A 22,367-nucleotide genomic window follows, 5' to 3' on the forward strand; every position below is an offset into this window, starting at 1 on the left:
TTCAATTACTAGTATTACTAAGTATAAGTACAGGCCACGCAAAAACTAGCATCCCCATGATGTTTATATATTCTAAAGAGCTATGCAGATTATAGGAAAGAGAAGGCTGGCTAACTGAAACTAGGGGATACATGTCGCTTTAATCGCACCATCGTTCGAACATACCATCCCAGCCAACTGACTAACATCAGTATAAACGTAAAGCTCCCATTCGAAGTAAGTTGGGTTGCGGCAAAACGTAACCAAGTAGGTCGTAGTCGCGGATTTACAGGTGAGATCATAATTCGGACCACTTCCAATGCCGCATGTCAGTGCGGTTTGTTGCCATGTGTATGAGACATTCGATCGGGCGGATTTGATCCAGACTTTGGTCGGGAGGCTTCCAGTTAGAATAACATATTGGTAATCAGAGCCGTACCAGCTCTGAAGCCCGTTATCACCGTCGATCACCATTGCCGAGCTGCCTCCGCTAAACAAACGGACGTAGATTCCTTGACCGATAGAATTTATCATACCCATACCCCAGCCATTGGCATTTACGACGCTACCAGTGAGATGAAATGAGAAACCTTTCCCGACACATGTGGGTGGTACTGGAGCCGCGGTTTGAGTGGTCACAACAACTGTTGTTTCAGTGGTGGTAGCAGACTCCGTGAGAGTCAGGGTTTCGGTGGCAGTAATGGCAGTACCAGAGATAATAGTCGTGTATGTAGTCAGAGAGACTATTTCGGTACGTGTTTCAGCAGGGGCAGTGCTGGTACGTGTCTCTGTGTTGGTTTTGTAGACAGTAAAGGTTGTATACGCCGTATTGGTTTTGTAGGCAGTTCTAGTCTTGTAAACGGTTTTGACGACGGCTGCCCTAGTGGTTGTCTTGGGTTTTATACCAATGCAGGAGCAAGCACGGGTATATGCACTATTATCGCAAGCAGATGCGTAGGCTGGCTTGGTAGGCTTTGCGTTACGCTTGATGAAAGAGTTCGAGACGTAAGGAACCGTGGTTGTTTCAGTGTTAGTTTCAACCGCGGTGGAGATATCCGTCACAGTTTCTGTTTCTTCGACTGTTGCGAGGGATGTGCTGGTGCTATAATCGGTCTCTGAGGCGATAGTAGTGACCGTGATATCTGTAGTATCAGTCACTGCCTTGGTAACAGTTGAACCTCCAGTCAAGGTTATCGTTCTAGAGAGGGTGGTCTTTCGAGTGATAGTCGTCGTCCTAAAATGGGTGGTGGTTCTATGTGACAGATGTTAGCAATCCTTGTTGGATCTTGCTAGACCAGCCCGACATCTACATAGAGTAATAGAATGGACTAATAGTGTATATTCTTTGACATACCTAGTGGGAGTCACAGTCTTGATCAGAAGTGCGGAACAATCCTTTTTTCCATTCTTCGCCAACTGGACTGACTTGCCGCATTTGTTCGTACAGCATGCGGGTGCAGCTGCAGCGGCAATGGTATCTTGAACCAATCCCAAGGCCAAGACGGCCACCAAACTCTTCAAAATAAACATCGTAAACCGGTAAAGAGGAAATAATTAATTATAAAAACAAGGATTGCGTATTAGTAAGAAGAAAAGCTTGATTTTTCCAGGAGCGTGTAAACGTTAAACGAGCGTCGGGGTGTATATATATTAACGAGTGACTAGAAACCTGTCAAGGCCCTTTCTCCAATTGATCACAATTAGGTTGAAGAAACCTAGAAAAGTTCACTGAGAATGCCAGTCTTTCGAGAAAATCATTTGTCTCACGAGAATTCTAGACTTTATATGCGTTAGGCGTCCGCGTCGCACACAGGAATAACCCCTTTAGAGGTCATCTTGCAACGTCGCCCGCCAACCGATGCCACCAAAGAAAACTTACTTTTGAGGCGCCAGACTCTGGGTTTGTATCTGCGTTGGTATGGCGGTAATTCCCAAAAGCGTTTAGATCAAGCGACAGGACTGGTTTAGGCCCTGTTGATAGCTGAGTTAATGCTCAGGCTAGAACACTATTTGGGCCTAGTCCAGTCGTTAAGTTGTTCGCAGGGTTTCGTTCGGAAATTACGATCCATGGAGCTCAGGCACGAATTCCAGACCATTCGCGATGACAATATTATCGAATGTGGATTCTCGAGATATGGCTTTTGCAGGTGCGGCTGAAAGGCGGTGGCAAACGTTGCAATGCAATTGCAAAACCAGCTCATGTCTCGTATTCAGGGAATTGATAATGCCCAAATTGACTATTCGATGCGTCGTGTCCACCTAGAAAGTCAATTTATGCACCTATGAAGCTATTTTTTGGCTGATAAGTAGAAATGGTTTTGCACCCTTCCCCCGTTCCATTTAAGCTTTCCACGTGTATTATAGTACCGCCCAGCTCCGGAATCTTATGCATGGCTATGCGAACTCCACGCGCCCGTTTGTTGCTAATGGGTTGCTGTTTACATTCCAGAGTCGAGGAACGTCCGCTTCCTAACCCAAAAGGCCTTCGAAGATTTGCTAGGAACATAAAATCGAATATAGAAGGTTAAACGCGCTTAGATGTAGCATGTAGCGCATGGCGTGGTACAATATTTCAATGAGACGTACCCGATATTATATTATCGAGATATCGATCTGGATTAGATTATACTCTGCCTAATTGACGGTCAACACTAGTTTTGGTATTACAATACAATTAATTTGACTTTGCTCTATAGAACTCGGCTATCTAGTAATTTCATGAAACCTTTCTTGGCCCGGATGTTAACTTAGGATCGGCAAAAAAATGGTGTTACATTTTGTTATTTTATTGTAAATGTGCAACGTAGTCAACGCAAACTCCTAAGCTTGCCGTCTCTGCAGTTCATGATGCGTGATGTCGAGCTCGAGAAGTTCCGCTTCATCAATCGGTTCTTAGAACTAGCTGAGTCATTAAAAATAGATTCTTAACCGCTGCACTTCTAGCTAGCAAAATGACCAAGAAAACCATACCAGTACCATTTGATCATTGCGTTATCAACACCGTCGAGACTTCTATCGAGTCAAGCTCAAAATTCATAGACTGATAAGCACAAACGGTGCAGTATATCTCCAACAAGGCGTTAGGGGCGCTTGCCGTAAACTGCGCTCTTGCGGTTTGTATCTGATTGACCAAATCCCTATTGTTCGACCTACATCCTAATATCTGACGCCCGTTGACAAATACGTTAACGTAGCAATCGTTTTTGTAGGATAGAAATTTGTATTTGATAGTGAAGTTATATTGGCTCGCAACTGGAAACGTCGCGAGTCTCTGCCTAAGCTTTATTCCGCAGTAAGGAGAAGGCGGTGTGCTGGTTTCCCCGCTAGGGACTCGGGCTAAAAATCGATAGGAGCCAGTAAACCCTGGCGATAGGAGCTGGTACGAACATGCCGGGGATTCTGGAAGAACCTCCCAGCCGTCCAGGTTTCCCGTTTCAAAATCGCCGTTTATCAGAACCGGTAAGTCGGGTAGATCTAGTATTGGCTGGATTTTTGGAATAGACGGATCTTCGTATGTTGCAAGTCCGTCTCGAATCTTTGATTCTGCTAATCTCTTATCGGCGATGCTATCTTCTAGCTGCGCGATCTATATATAAGGATTGAAGTTAGACATATTCTCGAGGTTTTATAGATATGCGTGAGTTTTTGACGCGGAATATATAAGTACTTACCCTTGTGATGATCTTTGCTTTCATTGCCAACCAAAGTGCACCACCAAGAAGACCTGAAGCGATCACTACTTCAGCGATATCAACCACAGCAAGCGCGGTAGTGGCGGCGGCGGAGCTAATAAACTCCCCTATCGCTAGTGCGGCTTGTGGCGCGGTAGTGGGTGGTGGGCCTCCACGAACAGAAGGATTTCGTAATTGTTCCCAGAGGTATGTCACAATTTCGATTATTTCTCCAATGTCATGCCCATTAATTCTTAAAGGCCCCTTTGGTAGTACCTATAGGCGCAAGATTAGACAAGCACGGATAACGGTGCGGTGCAGTACTCACAAATTCCACTTTTGCGTCAATAGTTCCGAATAACCTATGTTGTTTAACCCAATCGATTAGCGGCGTGACCTATGTATTCAGACGAAGTTATAACTAGAGGGGGAATCTTATTTTACTAGCCCATGTAAAGAAGCCTCTGCAGTTATTAGCGAGCCTAAGATAATTGTTCCTCTAATGAAGGGTTTCTTCATCTTTGCTATAGACTTTCCAAAGAGCTTGGGTATCTCTCAAGTTTCTCCGGATCTCATAAAGTTTTCATCTATTTATTATTTGTTTCGTTGGTTCCCACTCTACTCTGAGATTAATTCCTCGGAAAACCGGGAGCGCAAAGATCCTCGGTATTTCCATAGCGCTTGATATGATATCGTATACAATATTCGTTATATCCATACCAGCTGGTATATTAACTGTAAAATCGAAGCTGGTATTGCTGATAGCCATGACAATACCTATAATCCAGGGTTCTTGGTTTGTCAGGTCCGGACGTTTTTTCATATTAATCTTTGCAGTGCACCCTAAGCTCAGAGTTTTCTCTGGCAAGGTCACTGTTGCATTCAATCGTAAAGCATTCATCCAAAGGGAACTTGAAATGATGGCCCAGAATGCTTTCGTGACATATGTGACACTAATTGACTTCAAAATCCTTCCCAGCGGAGGGGTTTCCTCAAAAACTAGACCAGCAACCGCAGACCAGGAGGATGATGGTGTGGGGACCACATCTTTATCCCAGCCATCGAAACCTACACCGTCATTTAGGGGTGGGGGATTTGACGCGATTGTATCTAAGCTTGTGAATAGCACACGCTTGACGAGGCTTTCAAGAGTTGCATTTTTTTCCCTTCAATTAAGAGAGGATACCCCGTAGCCCATGTCACCGCGGCTCCAAATACCAAGGCGTTAGAATCGGTTCCAAACACAATGGAGCCGTCGAAAACTATGCTGCGTTTGCCACCTGGGATATCTCCTTTCATTTCGAATTTAACATCCTTGAGAGAGATAGCATTTTTCAATAGCTCAACCTTTCCAACGCTTGCTGCGGCAAGACGATAGTTTCGACAGCCCTATTTTTAACATCTAGGGAAGCAAATAAGAGAACTGCGGCTGATTGAACAACATGTGTGACTAAACTCGACATCTCAAGTGGCTGTGGCTATATCGCTGTAACGGCTTCTTTGATCGCCATCTTGATAGCTTCTTAGGCTAGCGCTTTTGTGGTATCGTCAATATATGAGACCTGACCGGTTTGCCCAATGCGTATTATTCCACCAGGGTATAGCTGCGTTTGTCTATTTTGGTTGATTGATGGCTCATTAATACGCAAGCACAAAGTTGCCCTTTCCAACACGACAGGCCCTCATAGAATTGCTCATGGCTAATTGGAGGCTATGGTGACAAGCAATACTAAGTAGTTTTTTTGAGATATCGACTATTATCGGTTGTTTTCTTGGCAACTTTCAAGGCCATCGAGAAGCTGGTGCACGCTGGTGAGAAGTAAATCTTTCCGTATAGGATAGTCGGCTACAGCAATAAGAATTAAGAGTTAGTTTGTAAAACTCGAATGCTGTAAGAATGATGATAAAATTAATACATACCCGAGAGTTGAACATCAAAGATGGATATAGAAATATCCCACCTGAATAAGCTAAAACTCAGAATCGTGAGGACATTCAGAGGCGAATTTGTCGCACCGGCTAGCTAGCGCTGATATTTCGACAACTAACAACTGGCCTCCTTGTTGGAAAATAGAAAGCGGATAAACAAGGATCCTGGCTCTTGCATAAACAAGCCACATTGTAAAAGTGTGGCAAGGAATTAGTGGCGTCGCCTAAACCATCTTTATATTTCTTTAACCATGTTGCACCACGGTGATGATATCCTTCCTCCTCTTTCGACTCCCAATGATGTCAAAAAGACTCATCTCCCGTTCACCGGCGGACAATTTTCAAAAAACCTTGGATCTCGTCAATCTCATGATCTCATAAGGTTCACCATCTGTATCGACATCTAAACCTTTTCCAGAACTCTGTGGCGCACCAGTAAGATCAGCTCCCAGATAAAGCTCACACTAGCCACGTATACTAGCCACACCACCGGCTCAGCCTACCGAATCCGTTACAAATCATCCCCCAAACCCCCAAATCGGACGCGGACATACATCCTCTTTATCCAAACTAGAACCAAGGCAAAAGGGAGGCGTGCAAGTCGTCACCTCCCACCTCACCCCCAGGATATATAAGCACACATACATGTCACAACCACTCCATCCCCGCACTTCCTCTACAGTCCCACCCATACTCCAACAAACATCACGACTTGATTCCCCAGAAAACCCGGAAATAATGAGTTCTGAAGAAGAAGTAGAAGTTCAACATGGGAAGGGTGTGATCTGGAGAGATGGATATCGTATTCCGCTGATTAGACTACGATTTAATGATGTGTGTGATGATGGATCTTCTGTTATATTTGATAGTGGATTGAACCTTCATGATGTGCTCGTCGAAGCAGTGGTGGGCGTTTTGGATACGCTATATACCCCGAAAACTGCGCCGACAAAGTAACTCCCCTTAACTTCCTTACAGTCCTAAAGTTTAAATCGCTAACGTGTTGTATCTAGCGTTCGATCAGTCACATTTATCATACGCAGCATGGATGGCGTTGCTTACACTACTGGCATGGACATCGATGACGATCACAAAGAAATACATTTTTCTACAGATTATATTGCTGGGGTTAATGAGAGATCGAAGGGGAAACAAAATAAACAGGAGATTTTGGGAGTTATTAGACATGAGATGGTGCACTGTTTTCAATATAATGCATTTGGAGGGGCGAATGGGGGTTTGATTGAAGGGATTGCCGAGTAAGTTTCATTCCTACTGCCTCCTTCATCCGAGTTTTAGTTATGGGATGATTCTGATAATTTCTCTGTGGGGAAATAGTTGGGTTCGATATAAGGCTGGTTTTAGACCACCTCATTGGCACCGTGGGGAGGGTGATGCGTGGGACAATGGCTACGAGAGGACTGCATACTTCCTTCTTTGGTTAGAAGAGCAGTACGGTCCCGAAACTGTACCTCGTATTAACGGGTGGATGAAAAACCGTCACTACTCAGACAAGCTATTCATCGACCTATTCCACGAAAAGCCGGAAGATCTCTTCAAGAAATACAAGAAATGGTGCGAGGAACACAAAGAGGAGGAGGGCTCATCCGAGGCCTGTGGGACTGGTGAGAAAGAATCGAATCCCTCTGATGGTGAAGAAGCTTCTGCCGAATCATCGCCTCAAAATGCAAATGAAGGGGATGACCATTCTTATGTCGAGGTTTCGGAGCCTCCTGAGGATTGCAGTGCTTCTGAGCTGAAGCTTGTGGCTCGAGACAGGCTATGCAATCTTACTTATGACGGCACCGGAAGCTTCAAACGGTTCCTAAATTCATTTGAGGGTCTGATTGAAGTTCTTGACTCGAAAATGTCGGAGAAGGAGCGCAAGCTACTTCTTGTGACAGCATTTAAGGGTAATGCACTGGCTTTTTTGGATAATATTGACCCCGAGGACGAGCTTGAGTTCTCTGAGATAAAGGTTATATTGGAAGCGAACAATCTAGCGGCATACAAATCCTAGAGCAGAGACTGCTTTGGAAGGTGCAGTTTGAGCATATCATGCTGACGGCTTATCAATGAAGCACGATGGAAGTCTATATAATACTCATCACGACATTACCATAAATTGCATCTCACTACCCTATACTTTTGATTATTTGCATTCCCTGATTGCATTTAGCTAGTTGCAATATTCAAATTGGTTGTTAATGTATCAATCACGCACCTCTCAAGCGACTCCATTTCTATTGCATTTGAATTCTACTCATTCTACATTGTGATAACATCTCGAAATAAGCACATACGCATAAATTTATAAAACATACACAGTTATTGAAATAACTACTAAGTATATACCTAATCTAGAATGGAGACACACATTCAAATTGCCCCTGAAGCAGCGCCAATGCATTTAAACCCGCATCGGTATCCCATTCCAAGCCTCCGTTAATTCTCACAATCCCATGCCCCAGCGGAGGGCTGTCTGTTGCAAGTTAGCCCCGTGTTGCGTTGGCCTAATATATTGCGCTGCTTGTATGGCCGGTAAGCTAAAGCCCCGCCAGCATCATCCCACCCGGCCAACCTCTCAGCTAGTTCAGGTCAGTTCCTTAATTCAACTGCAACCTCTCTCTCTCTCGCTCCGCTCCCTTACTCTCCCTTATTTTCCAACTTCAAAAAATTCCGACAACCTCCTAGGACTCCTTGTATCGAAATATCGACCATGGCGACCAACAATCCGCCCCAGCTTCACAACCTAACAACGCTGATCAAGAGGTAAGCTCTCCCTCATAATATAAGCTTTCGAATTGTCCAAATCCGGGTATGGGGGGAATTTATCGAAGTTACCGAATTACGCGGCGAGGCACACGCCCATTAAGGTTGAAAGATTACCCGCAAATACTCTCTCACTCTATTCCTCCTTACGGTAGTCATGTTTGTATGTGAAGAATGGGCGTGCACATACAAGCCATCAGCTTCCATGCTTTTTGTCGGGCCTTTTGCGTGTTTTCGTCGAAGCGAAGCTATAGTTGCCGTCAATTGCACCTAAAATGTCCGCCATACTCCCCGAAGATGACAGCGCTACTGCCACGGACGACAAGCGCTCCGAACTCACCGTCACAGCTGGAGATTGCGAGGGAGAAGCAAGTAAAGATCAAGAAGATCTAGAACACCGAGATTGGGGTTCTTCAAGTGCGGTTTCGACTATTGGTGCTAGCACTATTGGTCGGGACCGTGAGAACTCAGAAACGAATACCTCGCAATCTACCCGGCGGGATTCAGAGCCTGGACCTGAATCTGAGGTGTCTGATATCGGAGCAGACGATAATTGCAGTGGCGCTGTAGACGACACAGCAAGGGGCGTGGAGGATGTAGACCTACTAGGAGGAGAAGGAGAAGGGATGGGAGGGGAACTGCCACCGACGGATGGAAAGAAACTATTCAACTGGGAAACGCTAACACGTCTCGCATGTAGACTCGAAGCTGCGACGTCTCGATTGGAGGATATTGTAACCTTTGAATCACAGAGTCTCGGACAAGCTCCAGCAGCCATCGCTGCTGCTGTCGCCTCGAATGCAGCAGAAACCTCGGCCGGGGCTAGTAAAACTACAGGAGCGGCGGCTGGAGCTCCTCCTCCTCCACCACCCCCACCGCCGGAACCGTTGCCGTCAAGTATCGTTAATTACGATGAAGACGTTTTGACCCTGTTGGATAAATTTGAGGAGTTGAGCAGAGATATTGATCCTTTGCTTGCTGAGCAGGTGCGTACACGCCAGTTCTCTCATTTCTAATATAAGTACATTGTGCAACTAAACATGCAGCTTTTATCTAGGCAAAATTTGTTCGCCAGGGCTTCCAAGCTCAGCGTCTATTCCTGCTCGTATCGACAAAGGCGAGGAAACCTGACATAGCATCAAAGGAGTACCTCGACCTTATCAAAGACATGCAGTCCTACATGAATAGCGTAAATGAACATAGAGAGGCTCATAGGGCTGGGACCCTACAAAGCCATCTATCCATGGTTAGTGAGGCTGTACCGGCTTTGGCTTGGGTGACTTTGGACACCAAACCTGCGGAATTCGTGACCGAGATGGCAAATGCTGGTCAGTTCTATGGGAACAGAGTGATAAAGGAGTATAAGGAGAAGTATGTGGACAACTACACAAGTTCAAATGCTTAAATATAGTAGGGAACTAACGAATTTCTTTTGCAGGGACAAGAAGCATGTTGAATGGGTTCGCTCTTGGTACAATATTTGCAAAACCCTTGAGGAATACGTACGAAAATACCATGTCCATGGTATTTCGTGGAATCGTGATGGCGGCGATGCTCCCGAAATCATGACAACCCTCAAGAAATCGATCGCCGCGGCCCCAGCACCAGCTCCAACAGGCGGTGCTCTACCACCACCCCCTCCCCCACCTCCACCCCCTCCAGGTCCAGCACCGATTCTTGAACTGCCAAAGGATTCCGGTAGCAGTAGCAGCGGTGGAGGCGACATGGGAGCCGTATTCGCGCAACTTAACCAAGGTACCGGTGTTACTGCCGGACTTCGTAAAGTAGACAAGAGCGAGATGACACACAAGAACCCATCTTTACGTGCATCATCTCTCGTATCCGGCGAGGCTGCACGACCAAAGTCTCCGGGCCCACAAGCCAAGCCCAAGCCTGCCCATATGAAACAGAAGAAGCCACCAAAGATGGAGCTGGATGGGAATAAGTGGAGAGTTGTACGTTCATTTCCCCTCTCATATACATCTATTGGCCGAAGCCAATGGTTTCCTAAAGCTATGATGCTGATAATAGTAATAAACAGGAAAACTACGAAAACGAACAATCACTAAGCCTCCCCAACGTCGGAATCAACCAGACCGTTTCCCTCTATCACTGCAAAAACACCACCCTCCAAATCAAAGGTAAATTCAACGCCATCTTCATGAACGAATGCGAAAAGACAAACGTTGTAATCGACTCCCTTGTCTCCTCGATCGATGTGATCAAGTCCAAAAAGTTTGCATTCCAAATCATGGGGGTTGTACCAGCTATCACAGTTGATGGGTGTGATAGCGGAACGCTTTATGTTTCGAAGGAAAGTGTCGGGATTGAGATTTATACCAGCAAGACTACGGCATTTAATGTTTATGTTCCTGGGGAAACTGAGGAAGATGACTTTGTGGAGTGTCCGATACCGGAACAGATCAAGAGTACTATTAAAGGAAAAGGGTTGGTGTCGGAGATTGTGGAACATGCTGGATAATGGAGTGTGGTTCTTCTTTTTTTCTTCCTTCTTTTTTTAACGAATTTTTGTTCAGGTGTCTATACTACTACCACTTCTTTTATGACTACTCACTGCGTGTAAAACCCCTATCTTTTCTTCGCGTGCGTTCTCTTCCCTCTTTTTTTTATAATCAAACTAATGGCTTTTAGCTATAAGACTACCTAGGTAGTTTCTTTTTTTATATATACAAAGGAAGGAGGCTTGAGTATTAATAGACTAGACTAGTCATCGAGATATCTAAGGGGCAAATACGAGTACTCGAGTAGTTATATATACCATGTTCTTACATTGATACATACCTACAACCTACGCAGGTACTTAGAAGTAGCCAGATAAGTAGGTAGCTTAAAACATGGGAAATTGTTGGGACATATACTCGAATCTAATAATGTACATACATCTTCGATCTCATATCGAGGTTTCTATATCCTGTTCAAAAAAAAAAAAAAAACTAAGTATATACAAATCCTCCTCCTCCTCCATAAAAACCCTCCCATCCCCGAAATAAAAGTAGCTATACGTAACATCCGACTACCTCCTCCTCAAGTACCAATTAAAAGCCAATTGCATAACGCCATCATTGAACGGATTCGGCACTTCAGCACCTCCACTCCTAGCCACGGGATGTCGTAAATAGACCGCATGGCAGATATGATGATTCACCTCCAAGTACCTGGGTATGAAAGCGAACAAGTTCATAAACCTCTTCGGTCTCCATTCGTCGTAGATTTTCCAACGGGGGTGTTTGGGGAGGTAAGTTCTCCAATCGGATGGTAGATGGAATTTTTTATTCCCGGCTGATGTTTCTTCGTCTCCTCCTGCTTCGGTAACAATTTTATCGGTTGATGATGATGATGATGTTGTTGGTTCGCCTTCGGTTTCGGTTTCGGTGGTGGTGGTGGTGGTGGATTCGGATTTTACGCCTGCGGCGGTGAAAGTTTCCGTATCGACTTCTGCGGCAGCGTTCCCCGCTAGGACTTTTTTGTTGGAGGATTTCAGGTATGTAGAGGATTTTGTCTTGGATTGGGCTTCTTCTATTGCCTTTTGGAGGTCGGATTTTGCTTGTGTGGATAGTTGTTTGAAGGGTTTACGTTCCGGGCCGCCGATGGCTTTCATTACCAGCAGTGGGTCGATTGAGAACATGTCGCCTGGGTTTAACATGTATCCTGCGTGTGGCATCTATAATATATAAATATATAAATATCAGTATTCCGTACAATTCATCTCTCAAAGTTAAAGAAAGGAAGGGATTCAGAAAGCATAATATATATATATACCTTGACACCATTCACGAATACTTTCCCATGTAAACACATCATCCTAGCCTGCCTAACCGAACTAGCAAACAAAGCTCTATAAACCGCCGTATCCAGCCTCCTCTCCAACGGTGCATAAGTCATCTGCATAAAAGGTATAGGCTGCGGATTCGCATCCTTCAACTCCTTCCTCCTACGTTCGATATCCTTGGGTAATTCCACCATTCTCAAAGGTTTCGGATCGATACCCGTACCTCTACCGCTGACCACGGAACTGCCGTCATCCTTTGCCATGATGGCGGGGTTCATCCTTACGACACCGCGGAGGGTGTGGCGGAACATGGAGTTCCATTTTCGTTCGGTTAGGTATTCGCCGTGGAAACGACGGGTTTCTTGCTTTGCGCGGAATTTTTGCTGGTAGAAGGTTTTTCTGGAGGTTTGGGGCATGCGGTAGCGGTAGAGGTTGTAGACTGCTTGTTTGTTCCAGGATTGGCGGGGGTACTAAGGTCAGGTTGGTATTTTAATTGTTAATTTTTTTATGTTTTTTGGGGGATGCATGGAGGAGGGGTTTTGGTAGAGATAGCATTCATTGGTGGGGGTAGTAGTGGGGGAGAGGGGAGAGAGAGGAAGGGAAAGTCGTACAGGATGCTTGAGGGCGAATAACTTTGTCCGTGACATTGCTTTTAAGATGGTCGTCGAACCCCGACGATGGTTGGTATGCAATGGAACGTGGTATCTGCGGATTTATCGGGGTCGGCCTGGCCAGCCTCAGCTCATCTTGTGGCTTCCTCGGGGCAGATTGGTATCGGTGGCTGTGAGGAAGCTTTAGGGGGGGGACAATGGGGTACCGGTTGGAGTGGACCCGGCCGTTGAAGGGTTTTCGGAAGGATGGTCGTTAACGTTTGTCGTCTCGATGTTTCGAATGTTTTTGCGGCGCCGGGTTCCTGCCAGTTCAAATTTTGATGTGGGTCGGTCGTGAGACCTTTTCTTGTCCCAACACATCGGCTTGTTGGATTTTTGGATGGATTGAGAAAAAAACCAGCCAACGTTGGTCCTCAGGTTCAAATTCATGTTTGTATGTTCCGAAGAAGCAGTTATATTACGCTGACAGGCTAATATTAGGTGCCTGCTATTGGATGATTGATTCTCTAGAATGGAGAGAAGTCTTTTACCCAGCTCTGCATTTACTGGGTACCGTCTTCATAATTTACTTATATAAATTTACTTCCAAACAATGGATTTCATTTCATTTCAAGAATTTTTTTGGTTATTCTCCTCCTCACGCCGCAGCCACTTCCCCCTTCTCGTAGGGCAGCCGTCCCCTACTCTATTAATATTATTATACAGATGGATAGATCGATCCTCTTTCATACCTAACGTAACGCAAAATGAACAAAAAACAAAACAAAAAAGCACAATACCAACGTCCATCCTTTCATCCCAAAATCCCTAAGAGGTAGCGTATAGTTCCAAGGTATCGAACAGGGCCTCCACCGGCAAAGAACCGCAGCATTATAATCATAATACCACAACCCAGCCGGTGGAAAGAAGGGGGGGAAGAGAAGAGAGTTTATACAGAAAAGGACCCCGAACGAACCTGGATACTAATTGCTAAGGAAGAAAGAGAAATAAAACGTTAAAACCAGAAACCGCAGGTAGGAAAAGAGGAATGGGGGAATGGGAAAGAAGAAAAAAGAAAGAAGGAAAAAAAGAAGTCGCTTAATTGCAAAAGGTATCAATACAAAAAGCAAGTTTGCTTTTTCGTGTTCCTTCATTCTATCGGACTTGTCTATTTGTCGATAGTGTGGGTTCAAACCAAATTGCTGCTTATTCGTGAATTAAAAAAGAAGTAGCCGTCCACCTCCTCATAAATGATTGATAGTAGTCCGACCGCTAGCCATAGCGTGCTTCTTGGGAAGAAGGTGGGTAAGTTAAAAAAAAAAAAGGTTGGGAGTAAATGTTTTAAAAGCGGTATCTCAGAAGAAGAAGAAAAAGCCAGTTGGGGGGGAATCAAAACATTAAAAAAATAAAATAAAAACAAATGCTCATTCATTCATCAAGCTTAAGCGTAAAGCTCGGATCGGGGTGTGAAGACCAAATGGCAGTCATCCTCAGGGAAGATAGTAGCAAAGATCTTGATCTTTTCCGAGTCTGCTGTTGGGTAATGATCCCAGTTGAGATGAAGAGCGGCCTTGGCAGCCATAAACATCAAGTTGCAGATAGCGTACTATATAAACATTCGTTAGTAAATTTCAATGGCTTGATTTCCCCCGGGGAATCGACTTACGTGTTGACCAAGGCAGTAGTGAGGACCAGTTCCGAAAACGAGCCAGTTCTTGGTCTGCTTCTCAGCATCGCCATCGATCCAGCGTTCCGGCTTCCAGGTACCAGGTTCTGGGTAAACTTCAGGGTCGTGAAGAGCGGGGTACAAAGTTGGGACAACCATAGAGCCTGTTTGACAGAAAGTTAGAATCTTGCTTTAGTGACTGGGGTATATTTTGGTGGTAATAAAAGTTTTACCTTTTGGAACAGTGTAGGTATCAGTGACCGGGAAATCCTTCTTAACCTCATAAGGAACCATCAAAACTGGAGGTCGGTATCTCAAAGTCTCCTTAACCATGGCCCTGGTGTATGGCATATTGTCCAAAAGATCCATGGTAGTTGGCTTGAAAATGTCACCTTCACGAACTCTCATCTGCTCTTCCCTGACCTTGGCCAAAACCTCGGGGCGATCGGCGAGAAGCTGGAACATCCAAGTGGTGGCGCTAGAAGTGGCATCCTGGGAAGCGAACAAGAAAGCAAACATGGCCTCGCTGATTTCCTTGTTGGTGAAATCACGGATGATAGATGGGGCACCTGGGGACTTCATTTCAACTTCACCGGCCTCAACACGACGTTCCCATTCCCTAGCGTCCATCATAGATTTAACCCAGTGGTCGAGGATACACATTGGGACGGCCCCCTTCACCGCCATGAAATCCTTGGCTTGCTGGGCACAGTCTTCGAAGGTAGCAAGGACGAAATCAGCCGACTTCTTGCCATACCAGGTACGAGTGAACGGGATGATAATGGGGAAGTTGACAAGATCCAAGGCAGCGGTAATATTAACGTAGTTTTCAGTGATGATAGCGACTTGTTGAGCGGAAATGTAGTTTCCGCAGAAAGTCATGCAGGAAAGGGCGACATTGATATCACGGAATTCGGGCATGAACGGCTGTGGCTTGCCAGTTTGGCTGAGCTCGACCCATCGCTTGAAGTATCTATCATAGATGGCTTCTTGACCCGGGAGATAAGACTCCATAGCACGACGGGTGAAAAGGCCATTGAGACCCTTTCGGAAATCAGCATGGCGTTTTCCATCGAGGAAGACAAAGTTGGTGGGACGGAGAAGCTTGATGGCGATATCAACGACGCACGGGCGAGCGAAGCTAGGCGAGTTGAGGCACTTTCGGGCAAGGTCTCGGGTAGATGCGAGAACGACGAATCTAGACGTGGTTCAGTTAGCCAACAGTTTCCGAATCTGCGCCGCTATTTCCCAACAAAGAAGCTAGGGTTTATAGCTATAGAGTAGTCTTGTGGTTTGGACATCCTTTTCACAGGAATTGGAGGGATTCCTTGGTTGTCTTCAGACTTCACATATTTTTGAGAGCTATTGTATATATATAAATACGTACTTGTGGAAAACCGACACACAGCTAAGAGGCCCAGAGTACCACTTGGCATGATACGCCTCAAATTTCGGATAAACAGATTCCAAGAAAGGACCCATGAATGGTATCTTGAACATAGAACCAGCAATATTTCCCTTGCGCCAGATGTACATCACTATTGATTTCGTCGACCGTTAGTATCAATAAATTCCCTCGTATATCGTCTCATGCAAGAAATGTGGAAATCGTGTTACCTTGATCATAGATGAGACAGGCAGCAAACAAAGTCAAAGCAACCGACCATACGGAAGCTCCCTGGAGGATGTTGTTGATGGCGGTTGCTGCGAGAGGCGCATTGTTGATAGTTGTCTGCGAGGGCGCAGCAGCAATAAATTCTGCTGAGGAAGCCGGTGCCTCCATTGTGAATTATTTTTCTATTGCAACTAGATTCGTTGTCTGCATGAGAAAGATAACTGTTAGCTAATTGTGTTTGATATGAGACTAATTATTGAGATTTCGGCTGATAAGTGGATTTTGAGAGAGGGAAAGGGTGGTGTTTTTTTTTTCTCGTGTAAAGTGAACTAGGGCCCTAGATACCTGCGAGTCGCGAAAGCAAGAAGGAAAAGAAAAGGAAAAAAAGAGGATAACACAAAAGCAAAGAAGAGTGGAAATGTAGATGAGATATCAACTACCGGAAAAACACTGGGAAGTTCTACAGTATAATCGAACCGACCAAGGTAGGAATTTTGTGATGAAGATGAGAAGATTGGAAGGAAAGGGGCGGGAAGAGATCCCAATTGATGGTGGGTTTTCTTTAATAATGCAATGGAAATAACAGCGCAGAACCAGAACCAGAACCAGAACCAGAACCAGAACTACAGGAAGGGACAGGGACAAGACAGGAAGATAACAGGCACCAACATCCGAAAAAGGGCGCCTGTTTGGTTCTTAGTAATGCCTTTTCGTGTGTAATTGTTTCTCTGAATATTTTTTTTCTGGGTTTTACTTTTTTTTTACTTTTTTGACAGCGAAGAAAAAAAAAAGGCTTAAATCGGATCGCCAAAGAGAAAAGAGCAAGTCGTTGGGAGTTTAAAAAAAAAAAAAAAGGCTTACCTTCAATGCAGCCAGGGTATGTAAGTACTATACTATCACTTGGGATATTATAATAAAGGACTACTCGACGGTCGCAAGACTAACGAGTGTAGATGATGAATGCAGAGGGAGAAGAGGTTAGAATAGAAAAAGAATTAGAAGAGGAGTAGTAGGAGGAAGAAGAAGAGGTTAAAAGGAAGAAGAGAAGGAAGAAGGGAAGGTAGTTGTGGTTGAGAGGAATGGGGACCAGCCAGTTTTTAGGCTACATAACATCCATCTCGCATTGCAAGGGCATATTACTGCTACTACTACTACTAAGTATGTATATCAGATTCATATCAGGTCATTCGAACATCATCCAGGGAATCGTCTATACGAGCTACGTTACGCTAAGCTACGATAATGTACGGGTACCGTACCCTGCGCTGCATGGTGGAGAGAGCCAGACGAGGTTGGTAAATTTGCAATCTACGGAAATTCTCCAACTACCATCACGGCCAGCCAGTCATCGGAATCCCTTATTCGGTTTTGTCATCAATTGGCTAGGAACAGAAGCTGCGATCGTGCCCGGCCCGTCGACGGCATTAGCTCGGGCTCATACATGAATTAGGCGGCCGGCGGTCCAAACCTCATGATCAGATCAATTGATCAAACCAAGCCAAACCAAACCGATTGACCTCGAGATGATATCTATTGAGGATACCCCCTCTTTCCTCCTCGACATACTACGTACATACCCTCTAAGCCTACCTTCTACGGACCTCTTCGGCTCCAAACTGCCCCGTACGAGCTCTTTTCCCTTCGATTGTTCATAATCAATTGGCCATATTGCAGTGTCCCTTGTACCCCCCCGGTCAACAAAAACGGTGCTTCGCAGAGCGGACGCCCGAAAGAACGAGAAGAAAAAAAAACGAAAGAAGCTGTGAAAATTAAAATTACGTTTTTTGCCGAAAAGAGAACAGCGGTCGCAAAAAAACCCAAAGCAATGGCACGCAAGCAAGGGCCAAGCTTTTTTGATGTCCCCAGTCCCACTAAACCCGGTTGGCTGTAGTCCAATCGGTTACCGGTATTCCCGGCAGATCAAAGACATTTGAGCTTGGTCTGGCGTGGTCCTAGCTATTGTGCTATGTATTTTACTTACATACCAAGGGCGAACGAGCGAACGAGCGAGATGACCTTGTTCTGATTTCTTGGTAATAATTGAGCTGTTAATTGATAGCCTTTGTTATTTAAACGGGCTTCCAGAACAAAGCTTCAAGAAGAGGAGACGAACGTGGTTGTGTACTTAAGTACCTAGGTACTTACCTACTTATAATTATAATTCTGGGTGGCGGCCAGATCGACCAAGCTTGATCTCGTGCCAACAAAGAAGCGACACATCTCATGCAAGGTACCAACCGATATTCGCCCCGTGCGACGGGAAACCAAGAAACGAATAGGAAATCTTAAAAAAGAGAGGTCGGTTTCTTCTTCTTCTTCTTCGTCTCCTTTAACCGATTTTTTTAAAAATTTCTAGAATGTTTGGATTTTTTCTAGGCGACCCCAATAAACGGTCCTTGCTGACCACCCCGTCTCGGCATTTGCGAATTATTTCTATTTAAGCTTATTTTGACACCGGCGGTACTTTTTCACAGGTACCTACCTTACGTAGTATATCTACCTGCAGGGCGGATTATCTAAGGAATTAATTTTGTTTGTTCTTTCGTCGCACGGTTATACACGCACGCACACAGCGTTTTCGAACGTCAAGCATTTTTCGGTGCTCTCTTTCGGTGGCTATTATTTCGATAAAATATATAATCCATTCTACTCGAATTATATGCAATAATATTTTGTCTATCACCCAGCCTCCTCTGCATCTAAATCGAGGAGACTCGAGAATTCTATGCCAGGTATTCGATAGAGAATGTAACTCTCGCCGAGAAATGAGACCCACTATATCTACACTTCCCTCACTATGGGATGTAGTAGACCTTATCATCGTCACCAAACCTAAACGAAATGATTATTAGCCAAAAAATTACTCTCAACCAAAAGAAAAATCCCCTACGGAAAAAGGGAGGAAAATATGTGGACTCACATGACTTGATTATCTGTCTCCATTCTCCTCAAAGCAGCCATAGCCTCCTCCTGGTTAAACGCGGCGTTACCACGAGGCAGGTTCGCATTAACCCTTGCAATCAATAATCCAACTAATGCCGCCTCTTCAACGAACAAGTCCGTGTTGATCAACCCTCCAAGCGTCGCTCTGAAAATCGCAAGTCGTGCTGCAGAAAGTTCAACGGGTCCCGAGCTCTCCGCTCCCGTCGCCGCGGAACTTGTATCCTGTAATAGCTGACTTCCCGGCTGCGATGATGCCCACGATTCCTGCGATTCTTCGGTTTGTTGAGTACCCTTCTTTGGTCTACCTCTTCCTTTCTTCGTAGAGGTTGTTGTAACAGTCGGCTGCGTGTCATCATCATCGTCGTCATCTCCCATCTCTTCGTCCTCATCGTCTTCTATCAACTCGGTCCTCTGACTAGTCTTCGTCGTCCGTCTCCTAGGCCCCGGTGGCGCAGCAGCATCGATCTCCCCATCATCATCCGAATCGTCATCCGAATCCTCTTCCCCATCATTATCCGTCTTCCGTCTCTTATTCTTCCTCTCATTTTGTACAATTTCCTTGAACAATGCGTACCTCAAAATCTCCTCAGCAGCTCTCGCATCCTGCTCCTCGACCCTCTTCGAAAGCCTAGCTTTCGCATGAGCAGTAGACAAACGAATCAACGTCTCGAGCGTACGGGCGGTCATAGGCGACGTCTTTCGCTGATTACTCTCCACTTCATCATTTCTCAAAGCCGAGTAGGTCATGGTAATGTAATTCGATGCACCAACCGTCAGTACAGGTTGAATACGGCTCTTGGCGTATTGGATAAATTTCTTAACGAAGGGAATCGTTAGAATCTGTGTATCCCTCGATTTCCCTCGTTTGGTCGTAACTTTCGCACCACCGTGAAGCATCACGTTGAATTTTTCGTACATTGGCGTCGGTCCATCTTCCTGAGTTTCCTCCGTTCCGACACCCAAATGCTGTGTTTGGCCTTCCCTCACCGGTGCACCTTCTTCTGTTCCCGGTTTTCGATATCGATGCATGCGGAGCACGTGTTCGGATATGAACACGTCTCTTTGGTCTTCAATATCGTCCGTTACCACGAACAGCAGATCAAAACGTGAAAGCAACGAATCTGGTAGCGCGATATTTCGGTGTGGATCTTTATGCGGATCGTATTGTCCGTATATAGGATTAGCAGCTGCAACAACACTACATCTTGCGTTCAAACTGGTATGAATTCCAGCTTTCGCGATGGTAACAGTTTGCTGTTCCATAACTTCGTGAATAGCGACTCGATCGATATCACTCATCTTGTCGAATTCGTCGATACATACGACACCACGGTCGGCGAGAACCATGGCACCGGCTTCAAGTCTTCTTTCGCCGGTTTCTTTGTCTGAAGTAACTGCAGCTGTTAAACCGACACCTGAAGATCCTCTTCCTGTAGTAGCAATGGCTAGTGGCGCAGTATTCAAGACAAATCGAAGAATTTGCGACTTTGCAGTAGATGGATCACCGACCATCAGGATGTTAATATCACCTCTCAAATGTGTTCCGTTCTCCAAGTTTTTTTCCATACCACCGAGTAACATCAATAGCACAGCCTTTTTGATGTAATCGTGGCCGTAGATACTAGGAGCAAGACTCTGACTTAATACCTCAAAGACGTTCTTCTTCCTCGCTAAAGCATTAAAGTTCCTGATATCCGCCATCGTAATAGTTGCCTGTGCAATCCCGCCACCAGCTTTCGAAGAAAGTAGAACAATATTGTTGGCGATGATCAAGGTACGAAACGTAGAGCTACCAGAGCCCTGGTTACGATTTCCGAGCGATCTATATACTCCAACAAGTTGTATACGGTCACCAGGTTTGACACGATCGACGAGGTCGTCGTCCATGATCACATCGACGCTACGAGGAAGTTGGCCAGCAGGAGCACGTTCTGGCATTTCCTGTATCGAGATCGTTTGGTGATCTTGATAAACACAGTAGCCATATTCGGTGACGAGGGGGTTTCCTTCTTCATCTTCGGTGGGGTAGACGTTTGAGGCGGTTGGCGCATGGGTTGTCATCGTTTGATCGCGGTATTCCCTTGCGTGGAAAAGTTCCTTCCTTTCATTGTAGTGGACGGATCTGGTGTAAACGCGTTAGTTATCTTATTATCGACATACAGAATGGACTAGAGCTTATCGCACTTTTTAACCTTAGGTCGCACTAGCGAGCATTTGGTGACGATACCCTCGAGACATATCATCCGATTGAGGTGGGCAGAACCCAGGGTACGCGGACTGACAGCATGGTCGCCAAAGTTACCGTTCAGTCCAACATGAAAATCCTATCATTAATTTCCTTATTAGACCCGGCCTTCTAGTATAGTTTATATATTTGGAAGTGTAATCGTACGGTATCCTTGTCGACATTATGTTTCCCAGCTTCAGCTAGGGATAGCGAGACTTCACTAACAGCCCTGGTCAACGGTTCGATATGGCTGAACGGTGCTTCTAGAATTCCCTTCGCAAGCTTGGCATTGTGATTTCGAATATCGTCGAGTGATATCTACAGAAGCTTAAATGTTAACTTAAAAAAACACCAAAAACCCTAATCAATTGGATTCCAGGATTCTTAGCGAAGCTAAAGAAGAGCTATAGTATCTTACAATCAACCTTCGTTGCCCTTTATTCAGCATCTCACGAACGGCCTGCGTGTAACGTCTATCGGCATTAGGGACGCTAGCGGGGGGATCAAGGAAGTCACTGAAGACTCGCACTCGATCTTCGATCTGCTGATCGGGTATTGTAGTCGTTTGAGTCGCCATGATTGGTAGGCGAGGCGGGATAGCTTAAGCTGAAGGTGTGGTGGAAGGTAGGTAGGGATGAAGGGAAATGCTGGAAGGTGAGGTTGAGAGCTACCCACAATTCTTGCAGGCTTGCAAGAGAGCACAGACACACGCGTTGGCGCCGCCTTTGCGAGGGACGTGGGGCAGCAAGGGTCCTGACACGTGACTCTTTGTTGTAATTATCGTGAGCAACACGTTTTTATGATTCTATATGATTCTACGAGACTGCAGCAAGGAAGCCTTTGCAGAGTTTCTGCAAGAGCTGCTGTTCCCATCACAGCAACCGGCTTTGCAGCCCAGGGATGATCAACGGCTCAGGTGACCATTTTGAAGCTCAAAATCAAAAAATGCCAAGGACCCAGTGGAATCCTTTTCACTGGTTTCACGTTTAGCAAGAACGAATCATCCAGTCGACCTGAAAATAGCATATTTCGAATCGTCAGATTCCAGCGATTCTAGAAAAACTCGAATCATGAAATTTGACGGAGTATTTCGTGATTTAGGTTCTTGGTGGGCTTTTTTTTATGAAGATATTCGTTCGCTCGTGGATCTAAGGCTCTGTCAACGCGTTGATGCAATGTCACGAT

At 45.3% G+C, this 22,367-nt stretch overlaps 7 protein-coding genes across 7 annotated transcripts; 2 read left to right on the forward strand and 5 right to left on the reverse strand.

Moving 5' to 3' along the window:
* Window positions 1–120: 120 nt before the first annotated feature.
* On the reverse strand, window positions 121–1,509 carry AOL_s00109g39 (uncharacterized protein; the record flags this gene model as incomplete). The annotated part of the gene is made up of 2 exons (XM_011126520.1): window positions 121–1,231; window positions 1,334–1,509. 2 exons carry the CDS (start codon window positions 1,507–1,509, stop codon window positions 121–123), a joined length of 1,287 nt encoding a protein of 428 aa, XP_011124822.1.
* A 1,453-nt stretch (window positions 1,510–2,962) lies between these two features.
* AOL_s00109g40 (uncharacterized protein) lies at window positions 2,963–4,949 on the reverse strand (the record flags this gene model as incomplete). Its single annotated transcript, XM_011126521.1, has 5 exons — window positions 2,963–3,565; window positions 3,651–3,926; window positions 3,979–4,012; window positions 4,268–4,782; window positions 4,869–4,949. 5 exons carry the CDS (start codon window positions 4,947–4,949, stop codon window positions 2,963–2,965), a joined length of 1,509 nt encoding a protein of 502 aa, XP_011124823.1.
* A 1,368-nt stretch (window positions 4,950–6,317) lies between these two features.
* Window positions 6,318–7,599, forward strand: AOL_s00109g41 (uncharacterized protein; the record flags this gene model as incomplete). Its single annotated transcript, XM_011126522.1, has 3 exons — window positions 6,318–6,532; window positions 6,593–6,838; window positions 6,918–7,599. 3 exons carry the CDS (start codon window positions 6,318–6,320, stop codon window positions 7,597–7,599), a joined length of 1,143 nt encoding a protein of 380 aa, XP_011124824.1.
* A 1,027-nt stretch (window positions 7,600–8,626) lies between these two features.
* AOL_s00109g42 (uncharacterized protein) lies at window positions 8,627–10,833 on the forward strand (the record flags this gene model as incomplete). Its single annotated transcript, XM_011126523.1, has 4 exons — window positions 8,627–9,337; window positions 9,409–9,722; window positions 9,790–10,306; window positions 10,393–10,833. 4 exons carry the CDS (start codon window positions 8,627–8,629, stop codon window positions 10,831–10,833), a joined length of 1,983 nt encoding a protein of 660 aa, XP_011124825.1.
* Window positions 10,834–11,385: 552 nt separating this feature from the next.
* AOL_s00109g43 (uncharacterized protein) lies at window positions 11,386–12,788 on the reverse strand (the record flags this gene model as incomplete). Its single annotated transcript, XM_011126524.1, has 3 exons — window positions 11,386–12,033; window positions 12,132–12,611; window positions 12,753–12,788. 3 exons carry the CDS (start codon window positions 12,786–12,788, stop codon window positions 11,386–11,388), a joined length of 1,164 nt encoding a protein of 387 aa, XP_011124826.1.
* A 1,384-nt stretch (window positions 12,789–14,172) lies between these two features.
* AOL_s00109g44 (uncharacterized protein) lies at window positions 14,173–16,180 on the reverse strand (the record flags this gene model as incomplete). The annotated part of the gene is made up of 5 exons (XM_011126525.1): window positions 14,173–14,337; window positions 14,398–14,561; window positions 14,631–15,595; window positions 15,785–15,935; window positions 16,015–16,180. The coding sequence occupies 5 exons, from the start codon at window positions 16,178–16,180 to the stop codon at window positions 14,173–14,175; spliced, it is 1,611 nt and encodes a 536-aa protein (XP_011124827.1).
* Window positions 16,181–18,807: 2,627 nt separating this feature from the next.
* Window positions 18,808–21,759, reverse strand: AOL_s00109g45 (uncharacterized protein; the record flags this gene model as incomplete). The annotated part of the gene is made up of 5 exons (XM_011126526.1): window positions 18,808–18,844; window positions 18,933–21,077; window positions 21,140–21,279; window positions 21,348–21,500; window positions 21,601–21,759. 5 exons carry the CDS (start codon window positions 21,757–21,759, stop codon window positions 18,808–18,810), a joined length of 2,634 nt encoding a protein of 877 aa, XP_011124828.1.
* Window positions 21,760–22,367: the final 608 nt, after the last annotated feature.

This window comes from Orbilia oligospora, assembly GCF_000225545.1.
Source record: "Orbilia oligospora ATCC 24927 unplaced genomic scaffold scaffold00109, whole genome shotgun sequence".
NCBI lineage: Eukaryota > Fungi > Ascomycota > Orbiliomycetes > Orbiliales > Orbiliaceae > Orbilia > Orbilia oligospora.